The sequence below is a fragment of the Bubalus bubalis genome, chromosome 6, assembly GCF_019923935.1.
Source record: "Bubalus bubalis isolate 160015118507 breed Murrah chromosome 6, NDDB_SH_1, whole genome shotgun sequence".
In the NCBI taxonomy this organism is placed as follows: domain Eukaryota; kingdom Metazoa; phylum Chordata; class Mammalia; order Artiodactyla; family Bovidae; genus Bubalus; species Bubalus bubalis.
Window position 1 is genome coordinate 112,963,405 of NC_059162.1, and position 20,133 is coordinate 112,983,537.

General features: G+C 45.9%; 3 protein-coding genes across 5 annotated transcripts in view; all 3 read left to right on the top strand.

Annotated features, from left to right (window-relative positions):
- Nucleotides 1-20,133, top strand: part of LOC102392295 (UDP-glucuronosyltransferase 1-6) — a 143,562-nt gene that overhangs the window by 33,466 nt on the left and 89,963 nt on the right. The window contains exon 1 of one of the 3 annotated variants that reach the window (XM_025289186.2): nt 17,659-18,575. The exons of the other annotated variants lie outside the window; for them this stretch is intronic. Within the exon in view, the coding sequence (XP_025144971.1) occupies nt 17,712-18,575 (864 nt within the window). The 5' untranslated portion in view covers nt 17,659-17,711. Of the gene's footprint in view, nt 1-17,658; nt 18,576-20,133 lie in introns of those variants that run through there. 3 annotated transcript variants of the gene reach the window in all.
- LOC123334182 (UDP-glucuronosyltransferase 1A3-like) lies at nt 8,438-9,804 on the top strand. The gene has a single exon (XM_044945323.1). The coding sequence runs from the start codon at nt 8,716-8,718 to the stop codon at nt 9,673-9,675; it is 960 nt and encodes a 319-aa protein (XP_044801258.1). The 5' UTR covers nt 8,438-8,715; the 3' UTR covers nt 9,676-9,804.
- LOC123334181 (UDP-glucuronosyltransferase 1A3-like) lies at nt 13,156-14,148 on the top strand. Its single transcript, XM_044945321.1, has one exon. It carries the CDS (start codon nt 13,216-13,218, stop codon nt 14,131-14,133), a length of 918 nt encoding a protein of 305 aa, XP_044801256.1. The 5' UTR covers nt 13,156-13,215; the 3' UTR covers nt 14,134-14,148.

Here is a 20,133-nt window from a genome sequence, read left to right on the forward strand (position 1 = left end):
CCACCCTTATGGCAGAAAGTGAAGAAGAACTAAAGAGCCTCTTGATGAAAGTGAAAAAGGAGAGTGAAAAAGTTGGCTTAAAGCTCAACATTCAGAAAACTAAGATCATGGCATCTGGTCCCATTATTTCATGGCAAATAGATGGGGAAACTGTGACAGGCTTTATTTTTCTGGGCTCCAAAATCATTGCACATGGTGACTGCAGCCATGAAATTAAAATACGCTTGCTCCTTGGAAGAAAAACTATGACCAACCTAGATTGCATAATAAAAAGCAGAGATATTACTTTGCCAAAAAAGGTCTGTCTAGTCAAAGCTATGGTTTTTTGAGTAGTCATGTATGGATGGGAGAGTTGGACTATATATAAAGCTGAGCGCCGCAGAATTGATGCTTTTGAACTGTGGTGTTGGAGAAGATTCTTGAGAGTCCTTTGGACTGCAAGGAGATTCAACCAGTCATCCTAAAGGAGATCAGTTCTGGGTATTCACTGGAAGGACTGATGCTGAAGTTGAAGCTTCAATACTTTGGCCACCTGATGCGAAGAGCTGACTCATTTAAAAAGACCCTGTTGCTGGGAAAGATTGAAAGCAGAAGAAGGAGATGACAGAGGATGCGATGGCTGGATGGCATCACCGATTCAATGATGAGTTTGAGTAAACTCTGGGAGTCGGCGATGGACAGGGAGGCCTGGCGTGCTGCAGTTCATGGCGTTGCAAAGAGTCAGAGCGGACTAAGCGACTAACCTGAACTAAACTGAACGTTTGCTGTGACCGCCCCCTGCTGGAATAATTCCTGTCCTGCCTCTCAATCGACTCAGTCCCCAAGATGGCTTCAACTGGGATACAGGCCTTCACCTCACACAAACAGCCTCTGAGGAGGACCCCTGAGGTCCAGGCTGACCCCTCTGAATTATTCCCCAGTTCTCTGCAAAAGGGATTCTTAAAAAGCACATGCTTGGCCACACCGACTTCAATAGCTACCCCAGTCTTTTGGATGAAGTTCAAGTCCCAGCCTGGCTCACACATCCCATGGAGAGCTGGTGCTTGGTTATAGGTTGGATTGAGGCTACCTCAAAAAAGATATGTTATGGGACTTCCCTGGTGGCGCTGTGGATAAGAGTCTGCCTGCCAATGCAGGGGACAAGGGTTCGATCCCTGGTCTGGGGAGATTCCGCATACTGTGGAGTGAACCTGTGCTCTAGAGCCTCAGAACCACAACTACTGAGCCCATGTGGTGCGACAGCTGAAGCCTGTGAGCCTAGAGCCCCTGCTCCACGACGAGAGACGCCATCACGACGAGAGGCCCGTGCTGCAGTGAAGGGGAGCCCCCGCCCACCGCAACTAGAGAAAGCCTGCATGTAGCAACTAAGACCCAGGACAGCCAAAAATAAATCAATGAATACTTTTTTATCCTTGGGTCAGGAAGATCCCTTGGAGAAGGGAATGGAACCCACTCTGGTATTGTTGCCTGGGAAGTCCCATGGATAGAGGAGTCTGGTGTGCTACAGTCCAAAAATAAGTCCAGGATAGCAAAAAAAAAAAAAAAAATATATATATATATATATAAAATAATTTTTTTTAAAATGTGATGATCCTAACACTCAACACCTCTGAATGTGAGTGTATTTGGATACAGTGTCTTGACAGAGGTAGTCAAGTTAACTGAGGTATGACTTGCTGTTGTTGTTGAGTCACTAAGTTGTGTCTGACTCACTTTTGACCCCATGGACTGAAGTTCGCCAGGCTCCTCTGTCCATGGGATTCTCCAGGTAGCAATACTGGAGTGAGTTGCCATTTCCTCCTCCAGGAGGATCTTCCCAACTCAGGGATTGAACCCAGGTCTCCTGCATTGGCAGGCGGATTCTTTACCTCTGAGCCACCAGAAAAGTCCTCAGTGCAACTGGTGTCTTTATAAAAAGAGACTCAGTCACAGAAACACACATGCACAGAAGGAAGACAATGTAAAGACACACGGGGGAAGATGGGCACAGAGTGATGCATCTATAAGCCACGGAGGACCAAAGCTGCAGGCAGACACCAAAGTCGGAAGAGGCAAGGAGAGGTTCCCCTTCAGAGCCTTCGGAGGGAGGGTGGCCCTGCGACACCTTGATTTGGACCGTGCCCTTCAGTTGCTCAGTCATGTCCGACTCTTTTTGACCCCTGGTGCAGCACACCAGGCTTCCCTGTCCATCACCAACTCCCAGAGCTTGCTCAAACTCATGTCCATTGAGTCAGTGATGCCATCCAACCACCTCATTCTCTGCCATCCCCTTCTCCTCCTGTCTTCAATCTTTCCCAGCATCAGGGTCTTTTTCAATGAATCAGTTCTTCACATCAGGTGGCTAAAGTATTGGAGCTTCAACTTCAGCATCCGTCGTTTCAATGAATATTCAGGACTGATTTTCTTTAGGATGCACTGGTTGGATCTTTTTAATGTCCAAGGGACTCTCAAGAATCTTCTCCAACACCACAGTTCAAAAGCATCAATTCTTTGGTGCTCAGCTTTCTTTATTGTCCAGCTCTCACATCCGCACATGACTACTCGAAGACACATAGCTTTGACTAGATGGACCTTTGTCGGCAAACTAATGTCTCTGCTTTTTAATATGCTGTCTAGGTTGGTCGTGGCTTTTCTTCCAAGGAGTAAGCATCTTTAAACTTCACTGCTGCAGTCACCATGTACAGTCATTTTGGAGCCCAAGAAAATAAAGTCTGTCACTGTTTCCACTGTTTCCCCATCTATTTGCCATGAAGTGATGCGACCGGATGCCATGATCTTAGTTTTTTGAATGATGAGTTTTAAGCCAACTTTTTCACTCTCCTCTTTCACTTTCATCAAGAGGCTCTTTAGTTCCTCTTCGGTTTCTGCTGTAAGGGTGGTGTTGTCTGCAAATCTGAGGCTATTTATATTTCTCCGGGCAATCTTGATTCCAGCTTGTGCTTCTTCCAGCCCAATGTTTCTCATGATGTACTCTGCATATAAGTTAAATAAGCAGGATGACAATATACAGCCTTGACATACTCCTTTCCCTATTTGGAACCAGTCCATTGTTCCATGTCCAGTTCTAACAGTTCCTTCTTGACCTGCATACAGATTTCTCAGGAGGCAGGTCAGGTCTGGTATTCCCATTTCTTTGAGAATTTCCCACAGTTTATTGTGATCTACACAAAGGCTTTGGCATAGTCAATAAAGCAGAAGTAGATGTTTTTTGGAACTCTCTTGTTTTTTCTATGATCCAACAGATGTTGGAAATTTTATCTCTGGTTCCTCTGTCTTTTCTAAATCTAACTTGAACATCTGGAAGTTCTCGGTTGGCATATTGTTAAAGCCTGGCTTTGAGAATTTTGAGCATTACTTTGCCAGTGTGTGAGATGAGTGCAATTGTGTGGTAGTTTGAACATTCTTTGGCATTGCCTTTCTTAGGGATTGGAATGAAAACTGACCTTTTCCAGTCTTGTGGCCACTGCTGAGTTTTCCAAATTTGCTGGCATATTGAGTGTAGCATCAACTTTTAGGATTTGAAATAGCTCAACTGGAATTCCATAACTTCCACTAGCTTTGTTTGTAGTGATGCTTCCTAAGGCCTACTTGACTTTGGACTCCATACTGTCTGGCTCTGGGTGAGTGATCACACCATTGTGGTTATCTGGGTCATGGAGATCCTTTTTGTATAGTTCTTCTGTGTATGTTGCCACCTCTACTTAATATCTTCAGCTTCTGTTAGATCCATACCATTTCTGTCCTTTATTGTGCCCATCTTCGCATGAAATGTTCCATTTGTATCTCTAATTTTCTTGAAGAGATCTCTAGTCTTTCCCATTCTATTGTTTTCCCCTGTTTCTTTGCATTCATCACTGAGGAAGGCTTTCTTATCTCTCCTTGCTGTTCTTTGGAACTCTGCATTCACATGGGTATATCTTTCTTTTTCACCTTTGCCTTCTGCTTTTCTTCTTTTTCTCAATTTAACTTGTAAGGCCTCTTCAGACAACCATTTTGCCTTTTTGCATTCCTTTTTCTTGGGGATGGTTTTGATCACTGCCTCCTGCACAATGTCACGAACCTCTGTCCATAGTTCTTCAGGCACTCCGTCTATCAGATCTAATCCCTTGAATCTATTTGTCACTTCCACTGTATGATCATAAGGGATTTGATTTAAGTCATACCTGAATACTCTAGTGCTTTTCCCTACTTTCTTCAATTTCAGTCTGAATTTGGCAATAAGGAGCTCATGATCTGAGACACAGTCAGATCCTGATCTTGTTTTTGCTGACTGTATAGAGCTTCTCCACTTTTGGCTGCAAAGAGTGTAATCAATCTGATTTTGGTGTTGGCCACCTAGTGATGTCCATGTGTAGAGTCTTCTCTTGTGTTATTAGAAGAGAGGGTGTTTGTTATCACCAATGCATTCTCTTGGCAAAACTCTGTTAGCCTTTGCCCTGCTTCATTCTGTACTCCAAGGCCAAACTTGCATGTTTCTCCAGGTATCTTTTGACTTCCTACTTCTGCATTCCAGTCCCCTATAATGAAAAGGACATCTTTTTTTGGTATTAGCTATAGAAGGTGTTGTAGGTCATCATAGAACCATTCAACTTCAGCTTCTTCAGCATTATTGGTCAGGGCATAGACTTGAATTACTGTGATAATGAATAGTTTGCCTTGGAAATGAACAGAGATCATTCTGTTGTTTTTGAGATTTCACCGAAGTACTGCATTTCAGACTCTTTTGTTGACTATGAGGGCTACTCCATTACTTCTAAGGGATGCTTGCCAACAATAGTAGATATAATGGTCATCTGAATTAATTTCACCCATTCTAGTCCATTTGAGTTCGCTGATTCCTAAAGTGTTGATGTTCACTCTTGCCATCTCCTGTTTGACCACTTCCAATTTACCCTGATTCCTGGACTTAACATTCCAGGTTCCTATGCAATATGGCTCTTTACAGCATTGAATCTTGCTTCTATCACCAGTCACATCCACAACTGGGTATTGTTTTCGCTTTGGCTCCGTCTCTTAATTTTTCTGGAGTTATTTCTCCACTCTTCTCCAGTAGCATATTGGGCATCTGCCAACCTGGGGAGTTCATCTTTCAGTGTCCTATCTTTTTGCCTTTTCATACTGTTCATGAGGTTCTGAAGGCAAGAATACTGAAGTGGTTTGTCATTCCCTTCTCCAGTGGACCACATTCTGTCAGACCTCTCCACCATGACCCGTTCATCTTGGGTGGCCCTAGATGGCATGGCTCACAGTTTCATTGAGTAAGACAGGCTGTGGTCCATGTGATCAGTTTGGTTAGTTTTCTGTGATTGTGGTTTTCATTCTGTCTGCCCTCTGATGAATAAGGATAAGACTTATGGAAGCTTCTTGATGGGAGAGACTGATGGGGGAAACTGGGTCTTGTTCTGATGGGTGGGGCTAAGCTCAGTAAATCTTTAATCAATTTCTGATGAAGGGTGGGGCTATATTCCCTCACTCTTGTTTGGCCTGAGGCCAAACTGTCCACCCAGGCCTCCACCGGACATTCCTGGACACTCATAGGCAAGTCTGGCTCAGTCTCCCACTGGCCTCTAAAGTCAAATTCCCTGGGGGTTCTCATCCCTTTGCCAGATCCCCAGGTTGGGAAATCTGTTGTGGGTCCTAGAGCTTTCTTAACAGTGCAAGAATTTGTTTGGTATCATTGTTCTGCAGCTTGTGGGTCGTCTGCTCGGTGGCTCTATGGTGGTGCTAATGGCAACTTCCTCCCAGATGGCTGATGCCACACACTGGGTGACCCAGGTCTGCTGCAGCCAGAGCCCCTGTCCCCATGGCAGGCCACTGCTGGCCCGTGCCTCTGCACGAGACACTCAAACACTCGAAGGCAGGTCTGGCTCAGTCTCTGGGTGTCTCTGCATCCTGTTGCACACGAGGTTTTGTTTGAGTCCTCCGAGCGTCTCTGGTGGGTATGGGGTTTGATTCTAAATGCAATTTTGTCCCTATTACATCTTATTGCGGCTTCTCCTTTGCCCTTGGAGGTGGGGTATCTTTTTTTGGTGGGGTCCAACATTCTCCTGTCGATGGTTGTTCAGCAGCGAGTTGCAATTTTGGAATTCTCGCAGGAGAAGATGAGCGCATGTCCTTCAACTCTGATACCAGAGTGGGAGGCAGTACATTTTTGTTGTTCCAAGTCACCCTGTTCCAGGTACTTTGAGGTGAACACAGCCCTCTCCGTTTTCAGTCCCCGGCTACCTGCTCTTGCAAGTTCCATGAGAGTCCCATGGTGTAGAGGTCTCTCACTGTCAAGAACGCTTCTTGCTTATTCATACCTCTGTGCAGGGGAAGGTGGGGCCCATCAAAGCACCAACTGTGGCTTGCCTTCGTGTAAAAAATCATAAAACTTGGTGTTGGGAAAGGCAGTCTCATGGAAGCAGTTTTATTTATTTATAAATTATTTTTATTAAATTATTTATAAATAAGTAATAAAATATTTTTTAAATTTATTTATTTTTGGCTGTATCAGGTCCTAGTTGTGGCAGGCAGGATCTTTGCTGTGGTACACAAAGTTGGTTGCCCCATGGTACGTAGGATGTTAGTTTCTCAATCAGGGATTGAACCCATGTCCTTTGCATTACTAGGCAGATTATTAGCCTCTGGACCACCAGGGAATTCCCATGCATGTAGTGTTTTGGCCTTCACTTGGCAGCATAAGAGTGGGCCTTGGGCTTGGAACTCTTCCTCAATAGGAGCCAACCAGCCTATGCTAGGCTTATCACACTGTGAGAGAGTGTATTTCCCTGTTTCAGGTTCAATGACTGCTCTTCTGTCTTTGAAGTGCACGCATGTTATGGAACTTGGCCAACCCTACTGTTACCCTGTCCTCCTCAGGGAGGGGGCAGGGTCTTTCTACTGGGCATAAAAGGGATGCATGTAGGCAAATTGCTCTGCGTCAGCCATCAGGGGAAACTGGCTGGTTGTGGGTACCAATGCCCAGTGTTGGGGCTACTCGTGCTCTGTGTAAGGAAAGTGTTTTTCCATCCAGTGCTTGACTGTGCTCTTCCTGGTGATTCAGATACCAAGATGCAGTGGGCAGAGGTGTTTGGACTTCCACTCCTGGCGGCTGGCATAGTGATGACCTTTTATATTCCCCACGGAGTTGGTGCTTGGCTCTGGTTTTGCTGACAAGTGCCCTGTAATCTGCTTGACAGGTATGATAGGATTTAGGCTGGGAGTGGAGGTCAGAAAGTGAGCCTTGGGGAAACATGCAGAAATGTAGCTGGGACAGAAAGAGGATCCAGAAAAAGAGCTGAGTTGTTGCTGTTGGAGATCCAGGATCTTGGACCACAGCCTCCAAGGATGGTTAAAGGAAACACCCCGAGCACGGTGGCAGCCTGTGTGATACAGGAGGCACACTGGCCTGCGTGCATTTGCCCCGTGATGAAATCTGTTATCAACGTGGATCCCAAATGAGGGAAAGCTTTCTCCCAAAGGAAAACGTCAGCCTAGCTGGACATGTGGATCATGGCAGGATGTCCTTATGGCAGAAGCCATGGATGCAGAAGAGGGTGCTCAGTGAGAAAGCTGGGCAGCCCAGAAAGTCCTACTCCATCTTCCCCAGGGCAGATTAGACGTGGAGATGTCACATTCTGTTGAGCACACATGACCATCAGTCTCTGTAGTAGGGTCACCTCATGGGTCTGAGACACAATCATTGCACAGGCCCCACCTCAGAAGGGTCTCACAAATTCTGGAGCTACTCTCTTCTGAGGAATCTGTCCTTTTCAGGATTTGGTCTGTAACTTGGAGAAAAATCTGAACATAAACTATAAGATATAATAAAGGTCCAGATTAATTCACTTCAGTCCCTAACCAGAGTAGTGGAGGACTGGTACCTTCTGCATCAGAAGAGGATTCAGAGAACCCGCATGGAAGCATGGGGTCAGCTTCCTCCTGTCCAGGGTGAGCAAGGTCTGGGCCCAGGTGTCCTCTGAACCCCACTGTCATTACAAAGAGCTGCCTTCCCCACTGATGATTTAGATAACTGGAAGTTCTATTCCATGAGGTGATAAAGAATTCTCATGCAGCCCTTCTGCTGTTGTCCTCAAGGATCCTTCCAGATGTTTCCATATTGGGCAGCTGCTCCAACAGACTCCCTCCTGAGCAGTGTAAGAGGTGTCCAGTGTGGAACCGGAACAAACCAGAGAGCCACCATCCCCTCCCTGCTGAGAAAGCAGCCCTAGCAACGTAATACATTTCCCTGGATTAGCTCCGAGTTCACCTATGAATTGGGGTGAAAGAGTTTAAAAAGTTCTCAGATAAGGTCACATTCAGCAGAGGTTCTGGGTGGGGACTGGGGCAGAGGTGACTCCTCAGCGTTCAGTCCAGCCCCAGAGAACAGGGTTAGCAGAGAGGTAGGAGGTGATTAAGGGAATAGGGCAGACACAGCCTTGCTTTGGGTCTTGGATGAAGAACAAGAGAGTGAACTAGAATGTTCCCCAGAGAGAGCAGCAGAGTCAGAGGAGATTTTCCAAAGTAACGGGGTGTGATCTTTCCCTGGGTGAAATCAGAGGTGATGAAACACAGGCATAGTCTTATCCTGTAATGATTAATGTTCGGAGGGCACGCTGCCTTCCAATGACATGCCATTTTGCTTAAGTGACTTGATGATAAGATAAAGAAAAGGGAACAAATATAGGTAGCACAGCCCCACCAGCGACGGAGCACCTTCTGGTTTGTGTGGAGATGGCCCTGGGACTGCAGCTTCGGTGGCAGGTGCTGGCTGGACTCCTGCTCTGTCTGTGCGCCGGGCGATGGGCTGAGGCTGGGAAGGTGCTGGTGGTCCCCATGGAGGGCAGCCACTGGCTCAGCATGCGGGAGGCCGTGCAGGAGCTCCATGCCAGAGGTCACCAGGCAGTGGTCGTTGCTCCGGAGGTGAATATGCACATCAAGGCAGAGGACTTTTTCACCGTGAAAACCTACGCTGTTCCCTACAAACAGGACAAATTTGATTCTCTCGGTATGACTCATATACAACTGCTTTTTGAAAGAGCACATTTTTTAACAATGTTTCTGAAAACTATGGCATCTTTGAAAAATGTGTCTTTCCTCTTTGAAAGGTCTTCTGAGGGGCTGCTGTATAATAAGGACTTGATCAGGCACCTGAATGTCAGTTCCTTTGATGTGGTTTTAACGGACCCTGTTCACCCCTGCGGAGCAGTGCTGGCTAAGTACCTGTCCATTCCTGCTGTGTTTTTCTTGCGTTCAGTTCCCTGTGACTTAGATGTTGAGGGCACAGCATGCCCCAACCCTTTCTCTTATGTTCCTCGGTTATTAACAAGGAATCCAGACCACATGACATTCTTCCAAAGGGTCAAGAACATGCTCTACCCTCTGGCCCTGAAGTACATTTGCCAGGTTACCTTCACTCCTTATGAACGTATGGCCTCTGAGCTTCTTCAGAGAGAGGTGTCGCTGGTGGAGATTCTTGCCTCTGGATCCGTGTGGCTATTCAGAGGAGACTTTGTGATGGACTACCCGCGGCTGATCATGCCCAACATGGTGTTCACTGGGTGCATCAACTGTGCAAACAGGAAACCTTTATCTCAGGGGTGTACTGCTGCTTTTATTCAATCAGTGTTCCAAGTGCAGCACATTCTTTTAATTAAAGAGATTTTAAAAACTTTTCACCACACTGCAAACTAGGTCCTTGCAGTGAAATGGATGGTTCCAATCACTAGACCAACAGGGAATTCCCAAGTGGAACATATTTTAAAACAACAGCCTACTTCCACGTGCTTACTTATCTACTGATCTTTCTAAAGATTTCTACCTCTCATTCTCCTTCATACACTCTTTGGCGAGATCCATAATTAAAGTGCTCCAGGTGTAGTGTAGGTTTGTGATGGACTTTGAGACAAATGAGAGGCAGGGGTGAAGGCACATATTAGGTTTGACAAGGAATGGGGTGATTTGACCATGATTGCCCTTTCCAACAGCATCTGTTGTAATGGTCGTGCAGTTTTCTCAATCAAGTAGGAGCCAAGAACTTGAGCTGTGAATCCATCCATCATGGGTTTTTTGCTTGAGGGTGTTCAATTGGAGGCGGAAAGAACTGGCAAATTGCATTTAATGTCCTGATACTTCAATGTGGTTTTGTCTTGGAAAGGTATTAGGGGTGGTCACTGGAGACCTCAACCCCAAAAGGAAGCAGAAGTTTCAGAGAGGTTGAATAAATAGAGCGGAAGGGAGACAAAACTGGAGATGTAAGTCAGGCTCTCTCTGATCAGAGAAAGGAATAATTGAGCCAAGTTTCTTGAGATGGCCCTGTGCTGACCAGAAGTTTTCTGACCAGGAGATGGGGTCTGGAGTAATGTGGGGGGATGCACAGAGTTGAATGGCGTGTCAGATAGGTGTTCAGCATGGGTTACTGAGGTCCTCAAAGGCTAGTGGTGGGGGCTGGAGAGGAGGTCAAACTGAGCCAAGAGCACAGTGAAGGTGGCGACAGGGATGCTGAGAACTGAGTCAAAGAGGAAGGGACTGAGCACATCACCATGTCTACCGCAGCCCAGTCACCAACCCTGCATTTCTATGGTGCGACCTACAGCTTTCCTCACAGTTTCAGAGTCTGCTTATATTAACCCTGAATTATTGTTGTTGTTGTTCAGTTGCCAAGTTGTGTCCACCTGTTTGCGGCCCCTTGGACTGTAGCAGCAGGCTGCCCTGTCCTTCACTATCTCCCGGAGTTTGCTCAAACTCATGTCCATGGAGTCAGTGATGCCATTCAACCATCTCATCCTCTGTATTCCCCTTCTTCTTCTTCCTTAAGTCTTTCCCAGCATCAGGGTCTTCTCCAATGAGTCAGTTCTTCTCATCAGGTAGCCAAAGCACTGGAGCTTCAGTTTTAGCAGCAGTCTTTCCAGGGAATATTCAGGATTGATTTCTCTTAGGATTGATGGGTTTGATTTCCTTGCTGTCCAGGGGAGGCTATGCAGTCTTCTCCAGCACCACAATTTGAAAGCATCAACTCTTCAGTGCTCAGGCTTCTTTATGGTCCAACATTCACATCCATATATGACTGCTGGAAAAACCATAGGTTTGACTCTATCAACTTTTGTTGGCAAAGTGATGTCTCTGCTTTTTAATACACAGTCTAGTTTTGTCATAGCTTTTCTTCCAAGGAGCAAGCGTCTTTTAATTTTGTGGCTATAGTCACCATCAGCAGTGATTTTGGAGCCCAAGAAAATAAAATCCGTCAGTGTTTCCACTTTCCCCCCATCTATTTGCCATGATCTTAATTTTTGAATGCTGAGTTTTAAGCCAGCTTTTTCACTCTCCTCTTTCACTCTTATCAAGAGACTCTTTCATCTTCTTCATTGTCTGCCATGAGTGTGGTATCATCTGCATATCTGAGGTTGTCGATATTTCCCCTGGCAATCTTGATTCCAGCTTGTGATTCAAGCTGTGTGGCATTTCACATGATGTGCTCTGCATATAAATTAAGTAAGGAGGATGACAATATACAGCTTTGACATAATCATTTCCCAATTTTGAACTAGTCTGTTCTTCCATGTTCAGTTCTAACTGTTGCTTCTAAACCTACATACAGGTTTCTCAGAAGGCAGGTAATGTGGTCTGGTACTCCCATCTCTTTAAGAATTTTCCACAGTTTCTTGTGATCCACAGAATCAAAGGCTTTCAAGCAGTCATGAAGCAGAAGTAGATTTTTTTCAGGAATTCCCTTGCTTTTTCTATGATGCAGTGGATATTGGTAATTGATCTCTGGTTCCTCTGCCTTTTCTAAATCCAGCTTGTACATCTGGAAGTTTTCGATTCACATATTGTTGAAGGATTTTGAGTATTGCCTTGCTAACATGTGAAATGAGCACAATTGTGCAGTAGTTTGAACATTCTTTGGCATTGTCTTTCTTTGAGGTTGGAGTGTAAACTGAGCTTTTCCAGTCCTGTGGCCCTTGCTGAGGTTTCCAAATTTACTGGCGTATTAAGTGCAGCACTTTAGCAGCATCAGTATTAGGATTTGCAATTGCTCAGCTGGAATTCCATCACCTCCAATAGCTTTGTTTATAGAGATTCTTCCTAAGGCCTGCTTGACTTCACAGTGCAAGATGTTTTGCTCTCAGTGAGTGACCACACCTTTGTGGTTATCTGATGGTTAAGACTTTTCTTGTATAGTTTTGTGTAGGCTCTTCTGTCTATGAGCTATACCAGGCAAGAAAACGGAGTGAGTTACCATTTCCTACTCCAAGGGATCTTCCAAACCCAACCTAGGGATAGAGTCCCTGTCTCTTGTGTCTCCTGCATTTGTAGGAGAATTCTTTACCACTGCACCATCTGGGAAGCCCTGAACATAAACTATAAGATGTAATAAAGATCCAGAATAATACACACTTCAGTCCCTACACAGAGCCTGCACGGAGTCATGGGGCCGGTCTCTCGTGTTCAAAGTGCAGCAGGCCCTGGAGCCTGGCGCCCTCTGAATCCCACTGTCATTACAAAGAGCTGCCTTGCCCACTGATGATTTAGATAACAGGAAGTTCTACTCCATGAGGCAGTTAAAGAATTCTCAAGCAGCCCTTCTGCAGTTGTCCTCAAGGATCCTTCCAGATGTTTCCATTTTGGGCAGCTGTTCAGACAGTCTCTCTCTGGGGAGTGCAAGAGGTGTCCAGTGTGGAACAGGAACAAACCAGAGAGCCACCATACCCTCCCTGCTGAGAGAAGGCTGTTCTTAGGATGTTATATGTTTCCCTGGATGTGCTCTGTGTTCACTGATGATGGGGGGAAAGAGTTTGAATCTTTCTCAGATAAGGTCACATGCAGCAGAGCTTCTGGTGGGGACTGGGGCAGAGGTGACTCCTCAGCGTTCAGTCCAGCTCCAGAGAACAGGGTTAGCAGAGAGGTAGGAGGTGACCAAGGGAATGGACAGGCACAGACTTGCTTTGGGTCTTGGATGAAAAACAAGAGAGTGAACTATGTTCCCTAGAGGGAGCAGCAGGTCAGAAGAGTTTTTCCAAGATAAGGGGAGCGGGTAACCGTTCCCTGGGTGAAATCAGAGGTGATGAAAGACAGGCACGGAGTTATTCTGTAATGATTAATGTTCGGAGGGCACGCTGCCTTCCAATGACACGCCATTTTGCTTAAGTGACTTGAAGATAAGATAAAGATATGGGAACAAATATAGGTGGCACAGCCCCACCAGCGACGGAGCACCTTCTGGTTTGTGCGGAGATGGCCCTGGGACTGCAGCTTCGGCGGCAGGTGCTGGCTGGACTCCTGCTCTGTCTGTGCGCCGGGCGATGGGCTGAGGCTGGGAAGGTGCTGGTGGTCCCCATGGAGGGCAGCCACTGGCTCAGCATGCGGGAGGCCGTGCGGGAGCTCCATGCCAGAGGTCACCAGGCAGTGGTCGTTGCTCCGGAGGTGAATATGCACATCAAGGCAGAGGACTTTTTCACCATGAAAACCTACGATATTCCCTACACACAGGACAAATTTGATTCCCTCATGAAGACTCATGTACATATGATTTTTGAAACAGTACATTGGGTAACGATGTTTTTGAAAACTATGGCATCTTTGAAAAATGTGTCTTTACTCTTTGAAAGGTCTTGTGAGGGGCTGCTGTATAATAAGGATCTAATCAGGCACCTGAATGCCAGTTCCTTTGATGTGCTTTTAACGGACCCTGTTCACCCCTGCGGAGCAGTGCTGGCTAAGTACCTGTCCATTCCTGCTGTGTTTTTCTTGCGTTCAGTTCCCTGTGACTTAGATGTTGAGGGCACAGCATGCCCCAACCCTTTCTCTTATGTTCCTCGGTTATTAACAAGGAATCCAGACCACATGACATTCTTCCAAAGGGTCAAGAACATGCTCTACCCTCTGGCCCTGAAGTACATTTGCCAGGTTACCTTCACTCCTTATGAACGTATGGCCTCTGAGCTTCTTCAGAGAGAGGTGTCGCTGGTGGAGATTCTTGCCTCTGGATCTGTGTGGCTGTTCAGAGGAGACTTTGTGATGGACTACCCGCGGCCGATCATGCCCAACATGGTGTTCATTGGGGGCATCAACTGTGCCAACAGGAAACCTTTATCTCAGGTATGTACTGCTGCTTTTGTTCAATCAGTGCTCCTAGTGGAGCACAATCTTTGAATTAAAAAATGTTTTAAAAACTTTTTCACCACACTGCAACCTAAAGCCCTTGCAGTGAAATGGACAGTTCCAATCACTAGACCAACAGGGAATTCCCAAGTGGAACATATTTAAAAAGAACAGCTTACTTCTACATGCTCACTTATCTACTGATCTTTCTAAAGATTTCTACCTTTCATTCTGCTTTGAACAGTCTTTGTTGAGACATTATTAAAGTGCTCCAGGAGTGTAGTGTAGGTTTGTGATGGACTTTGAGATGAATGAGAGGCAGGGGTGAAGGCACATATTAGGTTTGACAAGGAATGGGGTGATTTGACCATGATTGCCCTTTCCAACAGCATCTGTTGTAATGGTCGTGCAGTTTTCTCAATCAAGTAGGAGCCAAGAACTTGAGCTGTGAATCCATCCATCATGGGTTTTTTGCTTGGGGGTGTTCAATTGGAGGAGGAGAGAATTGGCAAATACATTTATTGTCCTGATAGTTCATCGTGGTTTTGTCTTGGAAATATATTGGATGTGGTCACTGGAGACCTCAACCCCAAAAGGAAGCAGAATTTCAGAGAGGTTGAATAAATAGAGTGGAAGGGAGACAAAACCGGAGATGGAAGTCGGGCTCTCTGTGATCAGAGAAAGGAATAACTGAGCCAAGTTTCGTGAGATGGACCTGTGCTGACCAGAAGTTTTCTGACCAGGAGTTGGGGTCTGGAGTAATGTGGGGGGATGTACAGAGTTGAATGGCGTGTCAGATGGGTGCTCAGCATGGGCCACTGAGGTCCTCAAAGGCTAGTGGTGGGGGCTGGAGAGGAGGTCAAACTGAGCCAAGAGCACAGTGAAGGTAATAACAGGGATGCTGAGAACTGAGAACAGGAAGGGACTGAGCACATCACCATGTCTACCGCAGCCCAGTCACCAACCCTGCATTTCTATGGTGCGACCTACAGCTTTCCTCACAGTTTCAGAGTCTGCTTATATTAACCCTGAATTATTGTTGTTGTTGTTCAGTTGCCAAGTTGTGTCCACCTGTTTGCGGCCCCTTGGACTGTAGCAGCAGGCTGCCCTGTCCTTCACTATCTCCCGGAGTTTGCTCAAACTCATGTCCATGGAGTCAGTGATGCCATTCAACCATCTCATCCTCTGTATTCCCCTTCTTCTTCTTCCTTAAGTCTTTCCCAGCATTAGGGTCTTCTCCAATGAGTCAGTTCTTCTCATCAGGTAGCCAAAGCACTGGAGCTTCAGTTTTAGCAGCAGTCTTTCCAGGGAATATTCAGGATTGATTTCTCTTAGGATTGATGGGTTTGATTTCCTTGCTGTCCAGGGGAGGCTATGCAGTCTTCTCCAGCACCACAATTTGAAAGCATCAACTCTTCAGTGCTCAGGCTTCTTTATGGTCCAACATTCACATCCATATATGACTGCTGGAAAAACCATAGGTTTGACTCTATCAACTTTTGTTGGCAAAGTGATGTCTCTGCTTTTTAATACACAGTCTAGTTTTGTCATAGCTTTTCTTCCAAGGAGCAAGCGTCTTTTAATTTTGTGGCTATAGTCACCATCAGCAGTGATTTTGGAGCCCAAGAAAATAAAATCTGTCAGTGTTTCCACTTTCCCCCCATCTATTTGCCATGATCTTAATTTTTGAATGCTGAGTTTTAAGCCAGCTTTTTCACTCTCCTCTTTCACTCTTATCAAGAGACTCTTTCATCTTCTTCATTGTCTGCCATGAGTGTGGTATCATCTGCATATCTGAGGTTGTCGATATTTCCCCTGGCAATCTTGATTCCAGCTTGTGATTCAAGCTGTGTGGCATTTCACATGATGTGCTCTGCATATAAATTAAGTAAGGAGGATGACAATATACAGCTTTGACATAATCATTTCCCAATTTTGAACTAGTCTGTTCTTCCATGTTCAGTTCTAACTGTTGCTTCTAAACCTACATACAGGTTTCTCAGAAGGCAGGTAATGTGGTCTGGTACTCCCATCTCTTTAAGAATTTTCCACAGTTTCTTGTGATCCACAGAATCAAAGGCTTTCAAGCAGTCATGAAGCAGAAGTAGATTTTTTTCAGGAATTCCCTTGCTTTTTCTATGATGCAGTGGATATTGGTAATTGATCTCTGGTTCCTCTGCCTTTTCTAAATCCAGCTTGTACATCTGGAAGTTTTCGATTCACATATTGTTGAAGGATTTTGAGTATTGCCTTGTTAACATGTGAAATGAGCACAATTGTGCAGTAGTTTGAACATTCTTTGGCATTGTCTTTCTTTGAGGTTGGAGTGTAAACTGAGCTTTTCCAGTCCTGTGGCCCTTGCTGAGGTTTCCAAATTTACTGGCGTATTAAGTGCAGCACTTTAGCAGCATCAGTATTAGGATTTGCAATTGCTCAGCTGGAATTCCATCACCTCCAATAGCTTTGTTTATAGAGATTCTTCCTAAGGCCTGCTTGACTTCACAGTGCAAGATGTTTTGCTCTCGGTGAGTGACCACACCTTTGTGGTTATCTGATGGTTAAGACTTTTCTTGTATAGTTTTGTGTAGGCTCCTCTGTCTAAGAGCTATACCAGGCAAGAAAACAGAGTGAGCTACCATTTCCTACTCCAAGGGATCTTCCGAACCCAACCTAGGGATAGAGTCCCTGTCTCTTGTGTCTCCTGCATTTGTAGGAGAATTCTTTACCACTGCACCATCTGGGAAGCCCTGAACATAAACTATAAGATGTAATAAAGATCCAGCATAATACACACTTCAGTCCCTACACAGAGCCTGCACGGAGGCATGGGGCCATCCTTCCTGTCCAAAGTGCAGCAGGCCCTGGAGCCTGGCGCCCTCTGAATCCCACTGTCATTACAAAGAGCTGCCTTGCCCACTGATGATTTAGATAACAGTTCTACTCCATGAGGCAGTTAAAGAATTCTCAAGCAGCCCTTCTGCAGTTGTCCTCAAGGATCCTTCCAGACGGTTCCATTTTGGGCAGCTGTTCGGACAGTCTCTCTCTGGGGAGTGCAAGAGGTGTCCAGTGTGGAACAGGAACAAACCAGAGAGCCACCATACCCTCCCTGCTGAGAGAAGGCTGTTCTTAGGATGTTATATGTTTCCCTGGATGTGCTCTGTGTTCACTGATGATGGGGGGAAAGAGTTTGAATCTTTCTCAGATAAGGTCACATGCAGCAGAGCTTCTGGTGGGGACTGGGGCAGAGGTGACTCCTCAGCGTTCAGTCCAGCTCCAGAGAACAGGGTTAGCAGAGAGGTAGGAGGTGACCAAGGGAATGGACAGGCACAGACTTGCTTTGGGTCTTGGATGAAAAACAAGAGAGTGAACTACTATGTTCCCTAGAGGGAGCAGCAGGTCAGAAGAGTTTTTCCAAGATAAGGGGAGCGGGTAACCGTTCCCTGGGTGAAATCAGAGGTGATGAAACACAGGCACGGAGTTATTCTGTAATGATTAATGTTCGGAGGGCACGCTGCCTTCCAATGACATGCCATTTTGCTTAAGTGACTTGATGATAAGATAAAGAAAAGGGAACAAATATAGGTGGCACAGCCCCACCAGCGACGGAGCACCTTCTGGTTTGTGCGGAGATGGCCCTGGGACTGCAGCTTCGGCGGCAGGTGCTGGCTGGACTCCTGCTCTGTCTGTGCGCCGGGCGATGGGCTGAGGCTGGGAAGGTGCTGGTGGTCCCCATGGAGGGCAGCCACTGGCTCAGCATGCGGGAGGCCGTGCGGGAGCTCCATGCCAGAGGTCACCAGGCAGTGGTCGTTGCTCCGGAGGTGAATATGCACATCAAGGCAGAGGACTTTTTCACCATGAAAACCTACGATATTCCCTACACACAGGACAAATTTGATTCCCTCATGAAGACTCATGTACATATGATTTTTGAAAGAGTACATTGGGTAACAATGTTTTTGAAAACTATGGCATCTTTGAAAAAAGCATCTTTACTCTTTGAAAGGTCTTGTGAGGGGCTGCTGTATAATAAGGACTTGATCAGGCACCTGAATGCCAGTTCCTTTGATGTGGTTTTAACGGACCCTGTTCACCCCTGCGGAGCAGTGCTGGCTAAGTACCTGTCCATTCCTGCTGTGTTTTTCTTGCGTTCAGTTCCCTGTGACTTAGATGTTGAGGGCACAGCATGCCCAAACCCTTTCTCTTATGTTCCTCGGTTATTAACAAGGAATCCAGACCACATGACATTCTTCCAAAGGGTCAAGAACATGCTCTACCCTCTGGCCCTGAAGTACATTTGCCAGGTTACCTTCACTCCTTATGAACGTATGGCCTCTGAGCTTCTTCAGAGAGAGGTGTCACTGGTGGAGATTCTTGCCTCTGGATCCGTGTGGCTATTCAGAGGAGACTTTGTGATGGACTACCCGCGGCCGATCATGCCCAACATGGTGTTCATTGGGGGCATCAACTGTGCCAACAGGAAACCTTTATCTCAGGTATGTACTGCTGCTTTTGTTCAATCAGTGCTCCTAGTGGAGCACAATCTTTGAATTAAAAAATGTTTTAAAAACTTTTTCACCACACTGCAACCTAAAGCCCTTGCAGTGAAATGGACAGTTCCAATCACTAGACCAACAGGGAATTCCCAAGTGGAACATATTTAAAAAGAACAGCTTACTTCTACATGCTCACTTATCTACTGATCTTTCTAAAGATTTCTACCTTTCATTCTGCTTTGAACAGTCTTTGTTGAGACATTATTAAAGTGCTCCAGGAGTGTAGTGTAGGTTTGTGATGGACTTTGAGATGAATGAGAGGCAGGGGTGAAGGCACATATTAGGTTTGACAAGGAATGGGGTGATTTGACCATGATTGCCCTTTCCAACAGCATCTGTTGTAATGGTCGTGCAGTTTTCTCAATCAAGTAGGAGCCAAGAACTTGAGCTGTGAATCCATCCATCATGGGTTTTTTGCTTGGGGGTGTTCAATTGGAGGAGGAGAGAATTGGCAAATACATTTATTGTCCTGATAGTTCATCGTGGTTTTGTCTTGGAAATATATTGGATGTGGTCACTGGAGACCTCAACCCCAAAAGGAAGCAGAATTTCAGAGAGGTTGAATAAATAGAGTGGAAGGGAGACAAAACCGGAGATGGAAGTCGGGCTCTCTGTGATCAGAGAAAGGAATAACTGAGCCAAGTTTCGTGAGATGGACCTGTGCTGACCAGAAGTTTTCTGACCAGGAGTTGGGGTCTGGAGTAATGTGGGGGGATGTACAGAGTTGAATGGCGTGTCAGATGGGTGCTCAGCATGGGCCACTGAGGTCCTCAAAGGCTAGTGGTGGGGGCTGGAGAGGAGGTCAAACTGAGCCAAGAGCACAGTGAAGGTAATAACAGGGATGCTGAGAACTGAGAACAGGAAGGGACTGAGCACATCACCACGCCTACCGCAGCCCAGTCACCAGCCCTGCATTTCTATGGTGCGAGGTACAGCTTTCCTGATAGTGTCAGAGTCTGCTTATATTAACCCTGAATTGTTGTTGTTCAGTTGCCAAGTTGTGTCCACCTGTTTGCGGTCCCTTGGACTGTAGCAGCAGGCTGCCCTGTCCTTCACTATCTCCCGGAGTTTGCTCAAACTCATGTCCATGGAGTCAGTGATGCCATTCAACCATCTCATCCTCTGTATTCCCCTTCTTCTTCTTCCTTAAGTCTTTCCCAGCATCAGGGTCTTCTCCAATGAGTCAGTTCTTCTCATCAGGTAGCCAAAGCACTGGAGCTTCAGTTTTAGCAGCAGTCTTTCCAGGGAATATTCAGGATTGATTTCTCTTAGGATTGATGGGTTTGATTTCCTTGCTGTCCAGGGGAGGCTATGCAGTCTTCTCCAGCACCACAATTTGAAAGCATCAACTCTTCAGTGCTCAGGCTTCTTTATGGTCCAACATTCACATCCATATATGACTGCTGGAAAAACCATAGGTTTGACTCTATCAACTTTTGTTGGCAAAGTGATGTCTCTGCTTTTTAATACACAGTCTAGTTTTGTCATAGCTTTTCTT